The sequence below is a fragment of the Cololabis saira genome, chromosome 18 (assembly GCF_033807715.1).
Source record: "Cololabis saira isolate AMF1-May2022 chromosome 18, fColSai1.1, whole genome shotgun sequence".
NCBI classification, from domain to species: domain Eukaryota; kingdom Metazoa; phylum Chordata; class Actinopteri; order Beloniformes; family Belonidae; genus Cololabis; species Cololabis saira.
Window position 1 is genome coordinate 36,113,515 of NC_084604.1, and position 18,776 is coordinate 36,132,290.

General features: G+C 40.8%; 1 protein-coding gene across 1 annotated transcript in view; it reads left to right on the plus strand.

Annotated features, from left to right (window-relative positions):
• atf3 (activating transcription factor 3) overlaps positions 1-3,893 on the plus strand; it is a 6,569-nt gene extending 2,676 nt beyond the window's left edge. The window contains exons 2-4 of the mRNA XM_061746792.1: positions 145-400; positions 1,552-1,659; positions 2,857-3,893. Of these exons, the coding sequence (XP_061602776.1) occupies positions 146-400; positions 1,552-1,659; positions 2,857-3,150 (657 nt within the window). The 5' untranslated portion in view covers position 145 and the 3' untranslated portion in view covers positions 3,151-3,893. The remainder of the gene's footprint in view (positions 1-144; positions 401-1,551; positions 1,660-2,856) is intronic.
• The last annotated feature ends 14,883 nt before the right edge of the window (positions 3,894-18,776 follow it).

An 18,776-nucleotide genomic window follows, 5' to 3' on the forward strand; every position in this document is an offset into this window, starting at 1 on the left:
CTTCTTTCAGCTCCTTCTCGAACTTGCACTTCATCGCAATGTGCTATTTTATTACCGTTTGTTTTTATGCTTGCATGTTTGATACGAATCAAAGTCCTGTTAGATGATGAATGGATCATTTCTGATTCTCCTTCCCCCCTGCAGGATGCTGCAGCACCCGGGCCCCTCGCTGGCCGACATCAGCTGCTCGGCGCTGGTCCCCTGCCTGTCGCCGCCCGGCACGCTCACCCTGGACGACTTCACCAACTTCACCCCCATCGTGAAGGAGGAGCTGCGTCTGGCCATCCAGAGCAAGCGTCTGTCCAACGGGCTGAGCGCCGACGTGAGCTCGGACGGAGCCAGCTCCAGCTCGGACCGGGGCTTCGAGCTGCCGCCGTGCCGCAGCGGCAGCAGGAGAGAGGTGAGCCGGAGTCCCACCGTCGTCTGGGAGTGTCAGGACTGTTGCTACTCAAAAAGTCCCCAAGGGATTGCTGTACTGGGACATAAAAGTTTGGACTAAATACACATGACTTCTGTCACGTTAACAGTGTTTATTCTAGGGCTGCAGCTGTCGAATATCTTAGTAATCGAGTATTCTACTAAAGATTCCATCGATTAATCAGATAAAACATATTTTTGTTTAGTTAAAGAGCAATTATAAATATACATAAGCTTTTCGATGTTAATAGACATCACTAAAACTAAATTATATAATCCAGTAGGTTCATGGCTGTGCATTTAAAAACCCTGAATTTACACCAGTCGACCAAATTCACTGATTCACTCAAAAAACTAAGGATCTTACCAAGAAATGTTCTTATTTCTAACCTAAAAATGCCATTACACCTGATAACACACATCACTTAAAAGGTTAGCTGTTTTTCCCACGTGTTTCAATTGAACTTTCATTTGTGTCAAGCTAATTTTAAGTTCTAGTTAAGTTTTAAGTTATTTAGGGCACCAGCGCTACTTGATGTTTTATCCATCAATGACTACAGAACTAAAATTGACAACTACCCAGTTAACTATATTACGTTTTTATTTTTCATCCTCATCACTCTCCAGCTCTGTGTTTTTACAGATTAAATGCATTAGCCGCATCGACAGTCGTCATAATTAACAGAAACCCAGGGCTAACATCATGTTAGCAAGGTACCGTAACGTTAATCTCATTAATTAGCGTTACGTTAACTTAATTTTACCTTGTCCCGGCATGCAACAGTGTTGCCTTGGTGTCCAGCTTGAAATGCTCCCACACTTTTGACATTTTCTGCCTTTTCTTTTAGTTAAAACCAAACATATCCGCCGCCTATTTCTTCTACCTTTACGCGCGTTGTGCCGCATTAAACGTAGTGTGGGCGAAATACGATGCTTTGAGCTGCAAAATTAAACGATTCCTCGAGGCAGAGAAGATTCCTCCATCATTTTTTGTAATCGAATTACTCGAATTATTCGAGGAATCGTTTCAGCCCTAGTTTATTCCAATATAAAATCCAAAGAAGTGTGCATGTCTACACAGTCACAAACACAGTGAGGTTTTTGTTTTTAACGCTGATCCTCTCCGGCTCGCAGGTGTCGCTGGAGGAACACGAGAGGAGGAGACGGCGCCGCGAGAGGAACAAGGTCGCCGCCGCCAAGTGCCGCAACAAAAAGAAGGAGAAGACCGACTGCCTGCAGAAGGTACAGCTCAGTTTTTTGTGGAGGACTGTTTTTATTTTGCGTCAAGCTTGTATATTTTTATTTTTTAATTTGTAAGGATCCCCATTAGCTAGGCCCTTAAACACAGCTAGTCTTACTGGGGTCCACATTAAAAAACAATACATTTAAAACATACAGTTAAAGAAAGAAAAGGAAATAACATGACAAACCTACATTAAACTTTACTGTACATGTAAGTCATTATCTTAAAGCAAAAAAACATACATGAAACATTCCAATATACAGCAAATGTGCATGACGTCACAGATGTAACTTCACAGCGGGTTACTTCCACTGAGTGGCAGAAAGACTGAGTGGCAGCGTAAACTTTCAGTTTGAGCGACTGGAAAACATCTAAAATGGGAACTCAACATTTCGACTTTTTTCCCAAAATCTTGACTTTTTTCTCAACATTTCAACTTTTTTCTCAAGATTGTACTTCAACATTAATCTCGACATTTTGACTTTTTTCTCGACATTTTGACTTTTTTCTCGAAGTGCAAAATGAAAAAAAAAAATCTTCCCCCAGTTATAACTAATATAGAAACATGCAGCATGTGTTGTCTTCATATTTTTTTTTCTCCTTTTTTTCTTTTCTTTTTTTTCCCTTTTTTTCTCTTTTTTCTTCTTTTTTCCTTTTTTTTCTCTTTTTTTCTTTTGCCTTTCCTCAAAATTTTGACTTTTTTCTCAACATTTTGACTTTTCTCGACATTTTGACTTTTTTCTCAACATTTCAAATTTTTTCTCGAAATTTTGACTTTTTTCTCGACTTTTTTCTCAAAATTTTGACTTTTTTCTCAACATTTCAAAAAATTTTCTCGAAATTCTGACTTTTTTTTCGACATTTCGACTTTTTTCTCAAAGTTTCAACTTTTTTCTCGAAATTTCGACATTTTTCTCGAAGTGCGTAATGAAAAAAAAAATCTCCCCCCAGTTCTAACTAATATAGAAACATGCAGCATGTGTGGCCTTCATTCTAAGGCTGATACAAGACTTTTCATTTTTTGCGGCTCCAGACATATTTGTTTTTTGTGTTTTTGGTCCAATATGACTCTAAAACATTTTGGGTTGCCGACCCCTGGTCTAGACCATGAATGTCAGATCCTAAATACACCTTACCCTGTCCAGTATGTACTGTATATATATCAGTGCGTCTCTAACCACGTTCTGCCCCCGCAGGAGTCTGAGAAGCTGGAGGGCGTGAACGCGGAGCTGAAGGCCCAGATCGAGGAGCTGAAGCAGCAGAAGCAGCAGCTGGTCTACATGCTGAACCTGCACCGGCCCACCTGCATCGTGCGGGCCGTCAACGGCCAGACGCCCGAGGACGAGCGCAACCTGTTCATCCAGCACATCAAGGAGAGCACGCTGCAGCTGCACGACCTGGCCCACGCCGCCGTGGCCCACGCCGGGGCCTCGGGCCCCCCGGGGGGCCCGCCCACCCTGGACCAGGTCCACTGCCACAGCAGCCTCTGAGGGAATCAACCCGCCGACCCGCCGCCGTCCACTACGCTGCTACGACCTGGAACGGCTGGACTGTTGATGTTGTTTTGGGCCCGTCCGGGTCCACCAAGCACTGAAACCCTCACGACCCCGAGCTGCCCGTCTCCGTGGCAACGGGGGCTGCCCGTCTCCGTGGCAACGGCTGGGCGGGGACTCTGGGTCACATGACTGTTGGAGGCCGTGAGGGTGAAACCGCCTCAGAGTATTTATTAAAGGACTGGAACCATGGATGGATGGAATCATTCACGGATGGATGGATGGATGGATGGATGGATGGATGGATGGATGGATGGATGGATGGATGGATGGATGGATGGATGGATGGATGGATGATAGATGGTTGCACTGCAAAAACTGAAAATCTTAACAAGAATATTTGTCTTATTTCTAGTTAAAATGTCTCATTTTCTACTTATTTCAAGTGAAAATTTACTTGAAACAGGTGAAAATTGTCAAATAGGTTATTTTTCTGGTAATGACTGTTGTTTTAAGTGTAATGAGATTTTTTTTGACTAAAAAAGAGACATTTTAACTAGAAATAAGACAAATATTCCTGGTAAGATTTTGAGTTTTTGCAGTGTGGATGGATGGATGGATGCACTGCAAAAACTCAAAATCTTAACAAGAATATTTGTCTTATTTCTAGTTAAAATGTCTAATTTTTAGTAAAAAAAAAAATCTCATTACACTTAAAACAAGACTCATCACTGGGAAAAACAACAATTTTCACCTGTTTCAAGTAGATTTTCACTTAAAATAAGTAGAAAAATCTGCCAGTGGAACAAGATTTTTTTACTTGTAATGAGAAGATAAATCTTGTTCCACTGGCAGATTTTTCTACTTATTTCAAGTGAAAATTTACTTGAAACAGATGAAAATTGTCAAATAACAAGTTATTTTTCTGGTGATGACTCTTGTTTTAAGTGTAATGAGATTTTTTGACTAAAAATGAGACATTTTAACTACAAATAAGACAAATATTCCTGGTAGGATTTTATGTTTTTGCAGTGAGGATGAATGCATGGATGAATGAATGATGGATGGATGGATGGATGGATGGATGGATGGATGGATGGATCCCCCCCCGTTTGCTGCTACTAACCTCAGGACTCGGTGAGGTCGGGGCCTCCAGGAACCGGTCGGTTCCTGCTCAGGTTTCTCTCCTGGGTCCGAGCAGAAACTCACATGTAAACTTTATTTATCTCCTGTATACGAGGAATACAGTGTTATTATTATTATTATTATCCAGATGTTTTATTTTGTACCTCCAGATCTTGCGTGTGCTTGTTTTTGCTCCCGACTCGAGCAAAACAACAGATTTTTCTGTATTTAAAGTATTTGATGGAAAAAAAAAAACAAAACAAAAAAAAACGGCACATGAACTTCTGAACTTCTGAACTTCTTCAGACTTAAAAAGCACTTAAGCCTCGGCCTCTTCCTCGTCCTGCTGACCCTCCGGGTTCCCGGAGACCTCGTCCTTCAGAGTCCGGTTCTGTTGTAAACAGGAACTGAGGAACTGATGATGGAAGGATGATGTTTCTCTGGGTGACGGTTACTCCAGGAACTACTTCAGGGACGATTGTTCGGACCCTGGAACCCCGCGAGGTTAAAGGGACGCCGGCGTCTGCACACGTGACGGTCGTCGGTCCGTCTGTCCGTCTGTAGCTCGGCGGACGGAGCTCGGCCTGAATGATAAAGCGTAGAAGTGTCCGGTACGACTGCACTGCTGCCACCACCGTCTACTCCTCTGTGATCTACGTGTTTTTGATACTTTTGTGTTAATAAAAGATTTATTTCTATTTACTTCGGCCTCAGACTGTCCTTATTGAATGAATGAGGTTTATTCAGACAACACAACACCAAAAAACATTGTGCACAGCATTAACATTTCACACAAAACCAATAATCATGTGTTGAATAATGACTGAAAAGGCAGAAGCAAACTGCTTATAAAAGCTTATCCTATATTACCAACTTTCTTTTTGTGGCTACTGACCTCCAGAAAAGCAAAGAGACAATAGAAAAGCAAAAAAAACAACAGAAAAGCAAAGAAACAACAAAAGGCAAAGAAACAACAGAAAAGCAAAGAAACAACAGAAAAGCCCGGGACAGTTCATCCAAGTGAGAGCCGCGACCTTCGTGGCGCTCGAACCCGATGTCCGTGTCAGGGGGGCTGATAAGAGAGGAGCCAGGGAAGGCGTTGAAGATGGGGGGTCGTTATCTCTGTGTGTGTGTGTGTGTGTGTGTGTGTGTGTGTGTGTGTGTGTGATGAGTCCGTCCGTGAACCCCCGCCCAGAGCTGCTCTCAGCCAATGTCCTTGATGTTATCAGGCGGCTCGCTACAGTTCTGCAACAGGGATCCGCAGGTGTTTGTGGGAGAGGGGGAGGGGTTAGTGGGGGCAGAGTCACCTTGTTTACATTCCACCAGGAAGATTGTGACCAAGAGCGATCGGCCTAAGACCCCTCTGTCAAGGGCAGATTATAGAATCAGAAATTATTTTGAAAACAGGCAGCCTCAGTAATTTTCCGTCTGCCTTCAGTCTCTGGTTCATCAGCGGCGACTCCAATCAGACGAATTGTGATCAATTCCGGCCAAGCTGAGCTCCCAACTTCTCGAGGTTGTTATCAATCTTGTTAATGAGCTCAAAGACCCCCGCCAGCCTGCGGTTCTGTTCAAGAATCGCATCCAGCCTCCCCAAACGTAAAAGTCAGAGTGTTGATCGCTTTGCTTGATCCTTCTGCCACGTCCGGCAGCTTTGAAAGAGCCGAGACGCCTGCCGACGACTTACGCGTTTGTTGATACATCAGGAAACCCCCACCTCCAATCATGAGGATAATCAGGAGAAATCCTGCTATCATAAATCCAAATATGAAGGCGTCTTCGACGTCCTCGACGGACAGAATCGCCATACACAAAGGCTTCCAATATTTGTAGGAATCCATTGTATAGCCAGCAAAAAATGTCCCATCCGGGCAAGAGGGCTCCCTCAGTCCTCTTGTTGCAAAAATTTGGTCAATTGTGCTGAGAGACCAGTTAATCAATTCCATGATTGTAAATTTCGGAGGAGTGAAAAGAAGAGAACTCTGAAGACGAGACAAGCAAAAGCAGGGAAGGTTGATATGGAGAGGAGCAGAAAAAGCGTCCGCCTTCGCTGAGAGCCGGAAGAAGAGCAGATAACAGATAGTCAATCGCACTTATAAGCTTCAAAAGTAGCTTTACAAACCATTTTCTTAAAAACCAAAAGAAAATGACATGTTTTTAAATTTATGTTGGCATCATTCCAGAATTTAACTCAAATAATGGAGACATGTCTCCTTTTCATACCTTTTTTAGCTTTTTGTACAGTAAAATTGCAGACACCTCTAAGATTATAGTTTCCTGAATTGGAAAAAACCCTCTGTATTGAATCAGGGAGCATTTTTGATTTTGCTCTGAACATAATTTGCATGATTTTATAATAAAACAAATCATAAAATGTACTTAATTCTCCAGCAGAACCTTTTGCGTGACAAAGTAAAGAAGCACGGAGGGGGCTAGATTATGGTCAGAGGTGTCAAGTAACAAAGTACAAATACTTCGTTACCTTACTTAAGTAGAAATTTTGGTTATCTATACTTCACTGGAGTAATTATTTTTCAGACAACTTTTTACTTTTACTCCTTATATTTTCAAGCAATTATCTGTACTTTTTACTCCTTACATTTTAAAAACAGCCTCGTTACTCTATTTCATTTCGGCCTTTAATAAAAACTATCCAGTTAAATTGCTCCATCCGGATAGAGTGAATTTGGTTGTGGTTGTTTCAGATGTTCTTGTCCAGTTTTGTTCTTACATCCGTTCCCTCAGATTCCTGCAACTAAACTTGGATGTACATTCCAATAAAGGTTAGGATAAATGATAACATGAACATGAAGTTTGACTTTTTGCACCATTACAATTAGTCTAGTAGGAAGGAGGGGTTCCCGAGCACCCGATGGACTCTTTTCTGAAACGTGTTTTTTTGGGATCCTTAAGGTGTTTGCTTACGATTTTTGCTTGTTGCCCGAAAAAAAATTGGTCCGAAAGTTCTTTTTTGGAACCCATTTAGAATTTTTGCCTGTTAAAATGGCAAAAACGCAGATTTCCATAACTTCTGAACCATAAATCCTAGAAAGACAAACAAACACACTTTTTCTCATAATATTGACACCAGGAATCCAATGGAAAGGTTACTGGGATGGTAGAACCACTCTTTATTAGGGAAAAACGAGCTTCAAGTAGTATTTTAGGGCAAAATTACCCAAAAACGCTTGAAAATGTTTTTTTCAATCAAGTGCATCTCCCTTTTGGAAATACCTGTTGGTGTATTGTTTACACCAAAAAAAGGCCCAATTAGTCCCCTTTCCAACGAGGTACAACTTGTAAGAAATCTCCATTTGTGGAATGAGTAATGAAGCAAAATGCGGGGGATGCAACCCATTTAGAATGCTTCGAATGTTCAGTAAAAGGGGCGTGTCTTCCCACTGTTAAGTGTTTAGAATGTTCAGAATTTGAAATCTCAAACCAACTGTAGCATCAACTGTCAACTGTCAAACACAAGCAAACTTGAACAAGGAGTGTGAGTATTTTCTGAATGTTTTATCATTTCTAATATAAGGTTATATCTTATCATTTTTGCTAATATAACATTATACATGGTTGTTTTTCTTATATTAGAGCCAGAGGTAATACATTCTTCAAAATAGCTTCATTTCTATTTGGTTAGCTGGACAAGCTAACCAATTAGCATGTTAGCTAGCTTTTTTCATTGAGGTTAGCTTTTAACTCTTACTGTTTTGCTTGTATTTTGTAGGTTTTAACTAACAGTAGGGTACGCTAAAAGAAATGTGACATACAGTAAGTTCGATTATCCAGGCCTTTTTTTTAATAATTTAGTCCAGTGGCACTAATTGTATTTTTTTATATTCTTTTTTTCTGTGCCCAGTGATGGATTAATAAAACATGAGAAGTGCAAAGAGACTGCATGATCAGACTTCTGATGTGTCTCAACCCCCACTAAAAATCCAATCATATACCTGTGTATTGCACACCCCAAGTCCATCGCCTGGGAACTTCATTTGCTTCAGTGCCTCCAAAAATGACCCCAAAGAAAAGTTGCATCACCTTCTTCAAATATGAGACAAGAGACAAGCTGAGCCAATCGACTCACCTTTTCGGATGAAGGCAATTTGTGATCTATTGCCAGAAACCCTAGATGGTGTCAACCTGGACAGTACTAGTTATCACAGGAACTGTTACTTAAATTTCACATCAAAGCTTGATCGACTAAAAAACAATTCACATCAGCTTGAAGTAACAGACAACAAGTACTCTCCCCGGAAGTCACACCCAGCCACAGGCTCTGCATTTCCAGTAGAATGTATATATTGTGACACAGATGAAAAGAAATTCAATGGAAAAATCCAAAGGACTGTCCCATTTACTTGGAAAAACAATGGTGCCGCATGGAAGCGCATTGAACCTATGGCTGAAGCTTTAGGGAAAAGCAGTCTGCTCCGCAAAGTGAAAAATGAAGTCCTGTATGCGAAAGGGGCTCGCTATCATGTCACCTGCTGGAAAGCCTTACAAGTAGAGTACTTGAATCATTCTAAGAAGCTGACAAAGGAAGCCTCAGGTCAGAAACTGACAATCTCTGCGCACCTTAAAGCATACAACGTGGTGAGGGACCACATTAAAGAGCAGGTCATAGAACAAAACAAAGTCCTACAACTTCGCTACCTGCGCCACCTGTATATCCTTGAGCTCGAAAAGCAAAATAACCCTAACCCTGAATACAGAGGAGATAAACTTCTGAGTCGTCTGCAAGGTGATGAGGAGCTTAAGAAGCATTTAGCCTTTTCCAAAGTTCCTGTTAAGGACAAAGGAAACCTTGCCTTTTACTTGGTCCACTCTTCCCGTATTTCTGTGGAGGACGCCATGGCCTGTGCGTATCGACTTCGAACGGTGGACAGTGTAAAAGATGTAGCTCTCACCCTACGCAGCGTCATCAATAAGGCCTTCAAGTCCAGTGTTATGCCTTGGCCACCTACCGCAGATGACCTAAACAAGACAGCAGAAGAGGTGTTACCTGAAGAGCTAGACCGCTTCCTCAAACTTCTCTTCTCTGGAGACACTGTTTCTGATTGTGAGAAAACAAAGCGACTTGTTCTTTCAATTGGACAGGACCTGTGTAGAGCAGTGACAAATGGCGAGTGGAAACTTCCAAAACATGTGCTTTTATGTGCCACAGTCCGGCACTTGTACCGGAGCAGACAACTGACCACCATTCTGCAGAGATTAGGCCATTGCGAATCTTATGATTTTGGATTGGAGCTGGAGACAGCATTGGATAAGGCTGTGGATGAAATGTCAACTTCCCTTACACCTTCTATCATCAGAGGAGATGGGAATGAGGTGTTCCATAGCGAATGGGACAACCTGAACAGAGTCACAACAAATGTCCATGGTTCGAATGTTGTTAACAGTGCCGGCGGCATCATGATCCAGGAAACAAAACCGGGTGCCACAAGCTGCCAGGAGAGAACACTACCTAAATATGACAGGACCATGGAACGTTGTCTGAAACTGGATACACCTGAGACCCTCCCTCCACTGCACATTGGTATCAGAGTGACTTAAATAGGTCTACATCTTGGTTACAATACATCAGGATATACCGGATACAGCATATAAAAACATGTTCAGTCACACAAATACCTGCTTAGCATCCAGACGTAGTACACTTGTAGACTGTCTTTGAACACTTGATCATTCTCCGCAGGAGGTATGAAGGACACATCTGCAGGAAACTTAGGACCCACTCTGATACCAATGTGCAGTGGAGGGAGGGTCTCAGGTGTATCCAGTTTCAGACAACGTTCCATGGTCCTGTCATATTTAGGTAGTGTTCTCTCCTGGCAGCTTGTGGCACCCGGTTTTGTTTCCTGGATCATGATGCCGCCGGCACTGTTAACAACATTCGAACCATGGACATTTGTTGTGACTCTGTTCAGGTTGTCCCATTCGCTATGGAACACCTCATTCCCATCTCCTCTGATGATAGAAGGTGTAAGGGAAGTTGACATTTCATCCACAGCCTTATCCAATGCTGTCTCCAGCTCCAATCCAAAATCATAAGATTCGCAATGGCCTAATCTCTGCAGAATGGTGGTCAGTTGTCTGCTCCGGTACAAGTGCCGGACTGTGGCACATAAAAGCACATGTTTTGGAAGTTTCCACTCGCCATTTGTCACTGCTCTACACAGGTCCTGTCCAATTGAAAGAACAAGTCGCTTTGTTTTCTCACAATCAGAAACAGTGTCTCCAGAGAAGAGAAGTTTGAGGAAGCGGTCTAGCTCTTCAGGTAACACCTCTTCTGCTGTCTTGTTTAGGTCATCTGCGGTAGGTGGCCAAGGCATAACACTGGACTTGAAGGCCTTATTGATGACGCTGCGTAGGGTGAGAGCTACATCTTTTACACTGTCCACCGTTCGAAGTCGATACGCACAGGCCATGGCGTCCTCCACAGAAATACGGGAAGAGTGGACCAAGTAAAAGGCAAGGTTTCCTTTGTCCTTAACAGGAACTTTGGAAAAGGCTAAATGCTTCTTAAGCTCCTCATCACCTTGCAGACGACTCAGAAGTTTATCTCCTCTGTATTCAGGGTTAGGGTTATTTTGCTTTTCGAGCTCAAGGATATACAGGTGGCGCAGGTAGCGAAGTTGTAGGACTTTGTTTTGTTCTATGACCTGCTCTTTAATGTGGTCCCTCACCACGTTGTATGCTTTAAGGTGCGCAGAGATTGTCAGTTTCTGACCTGAGGCTTCCTTTGTCAGCTTCTTAGAATGATTCAAGTACTCTACTTGTAAGGCTTTCCAGCAGGTGACATGATAGCGAGCCCCTTTCGCATACAGGACTTCATTTTTCACTTTGCGGAGCAGACTGCTTTTCCCTAAAGCTTCAGCCATAGGTTCAATGCGCTTCCATGCGGCACCATTGTTTTTCCAAGTAAATGGGACAGTCCTTTGGATTTTTCCATTGAATTTCTTTTCATCTGTGTCACAATATATACATTCTACTGGAAATGCAGAGCCTGTGGCTGGGTGTGACTTCCGGGGAGAGTACTTGTTGTCTGTTACTTCAAGCTGATGTGAATTGTTTTTTAGTCGATCAAGCTTTGATGTGAAATTTAAGTAACAGTTCCTGTGATAACCAGTACTGTCCAGGTTGACACCATCTAGGGTTTCTGGCAATAGATCACAAATTGCCTTCATCCGAAAAGGTGAGTCGATTGGCTCAGCTTGTCTCTTGTCTCATATTTGAAGAAGGTGATGCAACTTTTCTTTGGGGTCATTTTTGGAGGCACTGAAGCAAATGAAGTTCCCAGGCGATGGACTTGGGGTGTGCAATACACAGGTATATGATTGGATTTTTAGTGGGGGTTGAGACACATCAGAAGTCTGATCATGCAGTCTCTTTGCACTTCTCATGTTTTATTAATCCATCACTGGGCACAGAAAAAAAGAATATAAAAAAATACAATTAGTGCCACTGGACTAAATTATTAAAAAAAAGGCCTGGATAATCGAACTTACTGTATGTCACATTTCTTTTAGCGTACCCTACTGTTAGTTAAAACCTACAAAATACAAGCAAAACAGTAAGAGTTAAAAGCTAACCTCAATGAAAAAAGCTAGCTAACATGCTAATTGGTTAGCTTGTCCAGCTAACCAAATAGAAATGAAGCTATTTTGAAGAATGTATTACCTCTGGCTCTAATATAAGAAAAACAACCATGTATAATGTTATATTAGCAAAAATGATAAGATATAACCTTATATTAGAAATGATAAAACATTCAGAAAATACTCACACTCCTTGTTCAAGTTTGCTTGTGTTTGACAGTTGACAGTTGATGCTACAGTTGGTTTGAGATTTCAAATTCTGAACATTCTAAACACTTAACAGTGGGAAGACACGCCCCTTTTACTGAACATTCGAAGCATTCTAAATGGGTTGCATCCCCCGCATTTTGCTTCATTACTCATTCCACAAATGGAGATTTCTTACAAGTTGTACCTCGTTGGAAAGGGGACTAATTGGGCCTTTTTTTGGTGTAAACAATACACCAACAGGTATTTCCAAAAGGGAGATGCACTTGATTGAAAAAAACATTTTCAAGCGTTTTTGGGTAATTTTGCCCTAAAATACTACTTGAAGCTCGTTTTTCCCTAATAAAGAGTGGTTCTACCATCCCAGTAACCTTTCCATTGGATTCCTGGTGTCAATATTATGAGAAAAAGTGTGTTTGTTTGTCTTTCTAGGATTTATGGTTCAGAAGTTATGGAAATCTGCGTTTTTGCCATTTTAACAGGCAAAAATTCTAAATGGGTTCCAAAAAAGAACTTTCGGACCAATTTTTTTTCGGGCAACAAGCAAAAATCGTAAGCAAACACCTAAAGGATCCCAAAAAAACACGTTTCAGAAAAGAGTCCATCGGGTGCTCGGGAACCCCTCCTTCCTACTAGACTAAATACTTATAGGCAACTAGTCATCATATCTCCTGCTCTCTGAAACACATGTTAATGCTCACATTAACATGTACACATATATGGTTCTTTAACCCTTGTGCTGTCAAGGGTCAAGGAAGGAGGAAGTAAGTAGGAAAGGGAGTAAGGAAGGGAGGAAAGAAGGGAGGAATGGAGAAAGGAAGGAAAGAAGGGAGAAAAGGAAAGAAGGTAATAAAGGAACGAATCACAAAAGGGAGGTAGGAAGAAAAATTAGTAAAGGAGGGTAAAAAAGGAGGAAAAGAGGAAAGGAAGACGGAAGGAGAGAGCATGGCAGAAGGAAAGAAGGATAGAAGAATTGGGTCATTTTGACCCAAAGACAGAACAAGGGTTAATATATTTACATTATACTAAGATACATTCATTTTCAATGGCTTTTGTCCTTAATGGCTTTTTTTCCCCCTTACATTACTTGTACTTTTATACTTTAAGTAGTTTTGAAACCAGTACTTTTATACTTTTACTTGAGTAAAAAACTTGAGTTGATACTTCAACTTCTACAGGAGTATTTTTAAACTCTAGTATCTATACTTCTACCTGAGTAATGAATGTGAATACTGAAGACACAGCTCATGCAGGACTCTCCCCGGAGCTGCAGACGTGCTGCTCAGCAGCTGCTGGTGCAACGGAAACGTCGAGTCAGAATTCCTCCAGCTGTTCTCGACCAGCTGAGAGACGAGCAGAGGTGGGTAGTAACGAGTTACATTTACTCCGTTACATTTACTCGAGTAAGTTTTGGGAAATGTTGTACTTTTAGGAGTAGTTTTGAATCACTATACTTTTTACTTTTACTTGAGTAGATTTGTGAAGAAGAAACTGTTACTCTTACTCCGCTACATTAGGCTACGTTGAGCTGTTACTTTTCTTTTATCCCTTTTATCCACGTACGCGTCAATCTCATGACATCACTGGGTGATTCTTTGGGAAAAATGTTTGTTTTTGCATGTTTTGTCACATTTACACAGACTCAAACACACACAGAGTTTCTATGAGTTCATGTTTGTTCTAGTTCTGCCTGGTTAAAAAAGAAAAGTACAAAGGCTTGAAATTTTGTGCTACTTGTGTTTAATTTATTTTTTTATTATTTTATTATTTTATTTATTTTATTATTTATTAAAGTACTTGAATTTACTTTAAGATTATTTTAATTTAAGCTATTTTTATTTATTAATTTTAATTTATTTTATTATTTTATTGATCTAATTTTCCTGAAGATGATTATTTTGTACTTTTGTCTGTTTGAATGGTTGTGTTAAAAAAATAAATCAGACTTTACTCAACAGTTACTCAGTACTTGAGTAGTTTTTTCACCAAGTACTTTTTTACTTTGACTCAAGTAATTATTTGGATGATACTTTTTACTTCTACTTGAGTCATATTATTCTGAAGTAACAGTACTTTTACTTGAGTACAGTTTTTGGCTCCTCTACCAGCTCTGGAGACGAGGATGTGGTTCTGCAGAACCAGGGGGGAGAAAACCGCAGGAAACCCACGTCTAGGTGCTGGGTTTATCGTAGAGGTGATGACATCCATCCCATGTCCTTCACATGGAGATTAATAAAGATTCAGTCGAAGGCTGAAGGCAAGTTTATTTGTACGGCACGATTCAACACAAGGTAATTCAAAGTGCTTTACATCAACTTTAAAAGCGGCAAGACACAATTAAAACGTACATAACAAATAAAATGAAATAAAATGATAAGAAAAGAGCTAAAATAATAAAAAGCACAAGTTGTTAAAAGTAAGGGCAGTAGATCCAGCAGGTACATCTCATTCTTACAATGGCAAAAATTACGTTTCTATACGGGTCAAAACGTACAAAGACCGGGTCAAATAAAGTATTACAAAAGTCATCTGTAACAATTCGTACGGTGAATCAAACCAATTTGACAATTCTATGACACAATGCCTGTTTCCAGGTCTTATTTCACACAACTGACGAGAATTACGTTACAAAATTACGTTTCATTCATCATTATGAAGCTTAGATCATTGAAAACATCAATAATAATAATAATAATAATAATAATAATAATAATAATACTCATAATAATACATTTTATTTATACAGGGCTGTCTCAGAAAATTAGAATATTGTGATAAAGTTCTTTATTTTCTGTAATGCAATTAAAAAAACTAAAATATCATACATTCTGGATTCATTACAAATCAACTGAAATATTGCAAGCCTTTTATTATTTTAATGTTGCTGATTATGGTTTACAGTTTAAGATTAAGATTCCCAGAATATTCTAATTTTTTGAGATAGGATATTTGAGTTTTCTTAAACTGTAAACCATGATCAGCAATATTAAAATAATAAAAGGCTTGCAATATTTCAGTTGATTTGTAATGAATCCAGAATGTATGACATTTTGTTTTTGTAATTGCATTACAGAAAATCACAATATTCTAATTTTCTGAGACAGTCCTGTAGAGCGCTTTTAAAAGATCTCAAAGACGCTTCACAGACACAAAGATAAAACATCGAGATCAAGAAAATTAAAAATTGAAAACCACAGGATAAAGAGATAAGAGATAAAAGATACTAGGATAAGGATAAGAAACAAATCACACATTAAAAGCTGTTCTGAAGAGGTAAGTTTTGAGATGCAGTTACATCATCAACCTTATTTAAAGAAAATGATGCTCGAGATGACAAACAAAACTGTTTCGTAATGGGTCATTATCAGATAAATGCTGTCAGTTTCGGCGTTCCACCAGTGGAAAGTTTCATAACAAAAGCGCGTGTTTACCTCCAGACGTCCCTGCGCATGCGCCGGGGCCGCGGCGGGGAAACAAGCCCGATCTCGACCTCATCAGTCCCGCTTGTTTATGCAGTCAGACCACACAACACCACCCGGAGACAAGTTCCAGCAATTCCTAGAAACTCCTGCGTTCATATGAAAGTTGGCGGACATGCAAAGTTGCTCGGCCTCGTTTTGGGCCGTGTTTCAACTTGCATCCTTTGATACAGATCTGGAATGTAAATGACTGTTCATAGCCAGGAATCACATTCCTCCCCGACCGCTTCAGTTCCAGTTATTACAATAACATCGTTTTCCTACGTCATGTAAAGTTCTGGATGTGGATGTCAAGCTTGACTGTAACAAGATTCGCATTTTAAAGCCACTATATCAGGGGTCGGCAACCCAACATGTTTTAGAGCCATATTGGACCAAAAACACAAAAAACAAATATGTCTGGAGCCGCAAAAAATGAAAAGTCTTGTATAAGCCTTAGAATGAAGACAACACATGCTGCATGTATCTATGTTAATTATAACTGGGGGAAGATATCTCGAAATTTCGAGAAAAAAGTTGAAATGTCGAGATTAATGTTGAAGTACAATCTTGAGAAAAAAATCGAAATGTCGAGAAAAAGTCGAAATGTCGAGAAAAAAGTTGAAATGTTGATTAAAAAGGAAAGGAAAAAAGAGAGAGAAAAAAGGAAAAAAATAAGGAAAAAAAGAAAAAAAAGAAGAAAAAAAGAGAAAAAAGGAAAAAAAGAGAAAAAAGAGGAAGAAAAGGGAGAAAAAGGAAAAAAAAGAAGGAAAAAAAGAGAAAGAAAAGGAGTTTGAATAACCGGAATTTGCTCATATTCCGGTTTTTAAAAACCCGAATATGAGCCCTGGGTTACTCCTTTTAAAACCCGAATATTGGGTCATGTAAACGCCAAACGGAATATCCCCATCAAACGGAACAGGAACTTGTTTTCTGTGCATGTTCTGTTTGCAAGGAATCCTGGTCTTTTGAGTCCAGGAAGTTCTTATAAACACGGAGAAACGCAAGACCAGGAGGAGACTAATCACTTCATAAATGTAATGAAGGATATGAACATTTCTACATTTGTAGACGGTAGAAAGTACCGGGATAGAAGATTTACAAGAAGGAGAGAGAAAAGTTGCGCGAAGCAGGATTTGTACGAACGCCAGACCAGATCAAGCTCCGCTGGAAGACGCTGAAAAAGGTAAACTAGAGGGCCAAGAAACAAAATGGTACCAGCGGGTCCGGTTATCCCCTGTGTTGCTGTTATTGTTGTTGTTGTTTTGAATTTGGATACAGGAAGAAGAAGCGGGAATTGCGTCATCACGTTCTCAGCGCGTCGCTGGTTTGATCCAGATATCCCTAATGATTAATTACCATATACAGGGATAACCCCGTTTGCTCACGCATGGAAACAGATTACTGCCAATGTCTTAGTAACTGGAATATTGACCTTAACCTGAATTTTGACTGCATGTAAACGTAGTCATTTTTATACATGAAAATCGCAATACAGATAAAGTTTGATTTGATTTGATTTGAACAGCCTCGGCAGAGTACCCCTAGACCAGGGGTCGGCAACCCGCGGCTCTAGAGCCGCATGCGGCTCTTTAGCGCCGCCCTAGTGGCTCCTGGAGCTTTAAAAAAAATGTTTTTTTAAATCTTTTTTCTTACTTTTTCCTTTCCTTTTTAATCTCGATATTTCAACTTTTTTCTCGAAAATGTTTTTTCTCAACATTTCGACTTTTTTCTCAACATTTCGACTTTTTTCTTGAAATTTCGACTTTTTTCTCGACATTTTGACTTTTGTCTCAACATTTTGACTTTTTTCTCGACATTTCAACTTTTTTCTCGACATTTCGACTTTTGTCTCAAGATTGTACTTCAACATTAATCTCATTAATTTCCTCTGCCGACTCTCACCGAAGGCGGACGCTTTTTCTGCTCCTCTCCCTTATCAACTTCCTTGCTACTGCTTTTTGCTTTTCTCGTCTTCAGAGTTCTCTTCTTTTCAATCCTCCGAAATTTACAATTATGGAATTGATTAACTGTTCTCTCAGCACAATTGGCCAAATTTTTGCAACAAGACAGGGGGTAAGGGAGCCCTCTTGCCCGGATGGGACATTTTTTGCTGAATATACAATGGATTCCTACAAATATTGGAAGCCTTTGTGTATGGCGATTCTGTCCGTCGAGGACGTCGAAGACGCCTTCATATTTGGATTTATGATAGCAGGATTTCTCCTGATTATCCTCATGATTGTAGGTGGGGGTTTCCTGATGTATCAACAAACGCGTAAGTCGTCGGCAGGCGTCTCGGCTCTTTCAAAGCTGCCGGACGTGGCAGAAGGATCAAGCAAAGCGATCAACGCTCTGACTTTTACGTTTGGGGAGGCTGGATGCAATTCTCGAACAGAACCGCAGGCTGGCGGGGGTCTTTGAGCTCATTAACAAGATTGATAACAACCTGGAGAAGTTGGGAGCTAAGCTTGGACGGAATTGATCACAATTCGTCTGATTGGAGTCGCCGCTGATGAACCAGAGACTGAAGGCAGACGGAAAATTACTGAGGCTGCCTGTTTTCAAAATAATTGCTGATTCTATAATCTGCCCTTGACAGAGCGGTCTTAGGCCAATCGCTCTTGGTCACAATCTTCCTGGTGGAATGTAAACAAGGTGACTCTGCCCCCACTAACCCTTCCCCCTCTCTCTGTTGCAGAACTGTACCGAGCCGTCTGGTAACATCAAGGACATTGGCTGAGAGCAGCTCTGGGCGGGGGTTCACGGACGGACTCATCACACACACCACCGCACACACACACACACACTCACTGATAACCACACCCCTCCCCCCCCATCTTCAACGCCTTTCCTGGCTCCCCTCTTATCAGCCCCCCTGACACGGACGTCGGGTTCGAGCGCCACGCTGCCACGGCCCTCACTTGGATGAACTGTGCCCCCCCCCGACTTGCCCACCCCCCGTACCCACAAGCTATGATGTTGTTTCGTTGTGTGTATGTTGCTTTTCTGTGCTGAGGTGTTTTTTTTGCACCTTGACACTAGGTATTAATACACAGTGTGAAGATGACTTTTTTTTACCTCCTCCCCCCCATCCCAGTGTCATCCTTCCTCTAAAAATGGCGTCCGTATTAATGGTGCCATCGGTGTGAACCGGAGTCAAGTTCTCTCGTCTGATTTATGTCTGACTTGGCAATAAAGCTTTTTCTGATTCTGATTCTGATTCTGATAT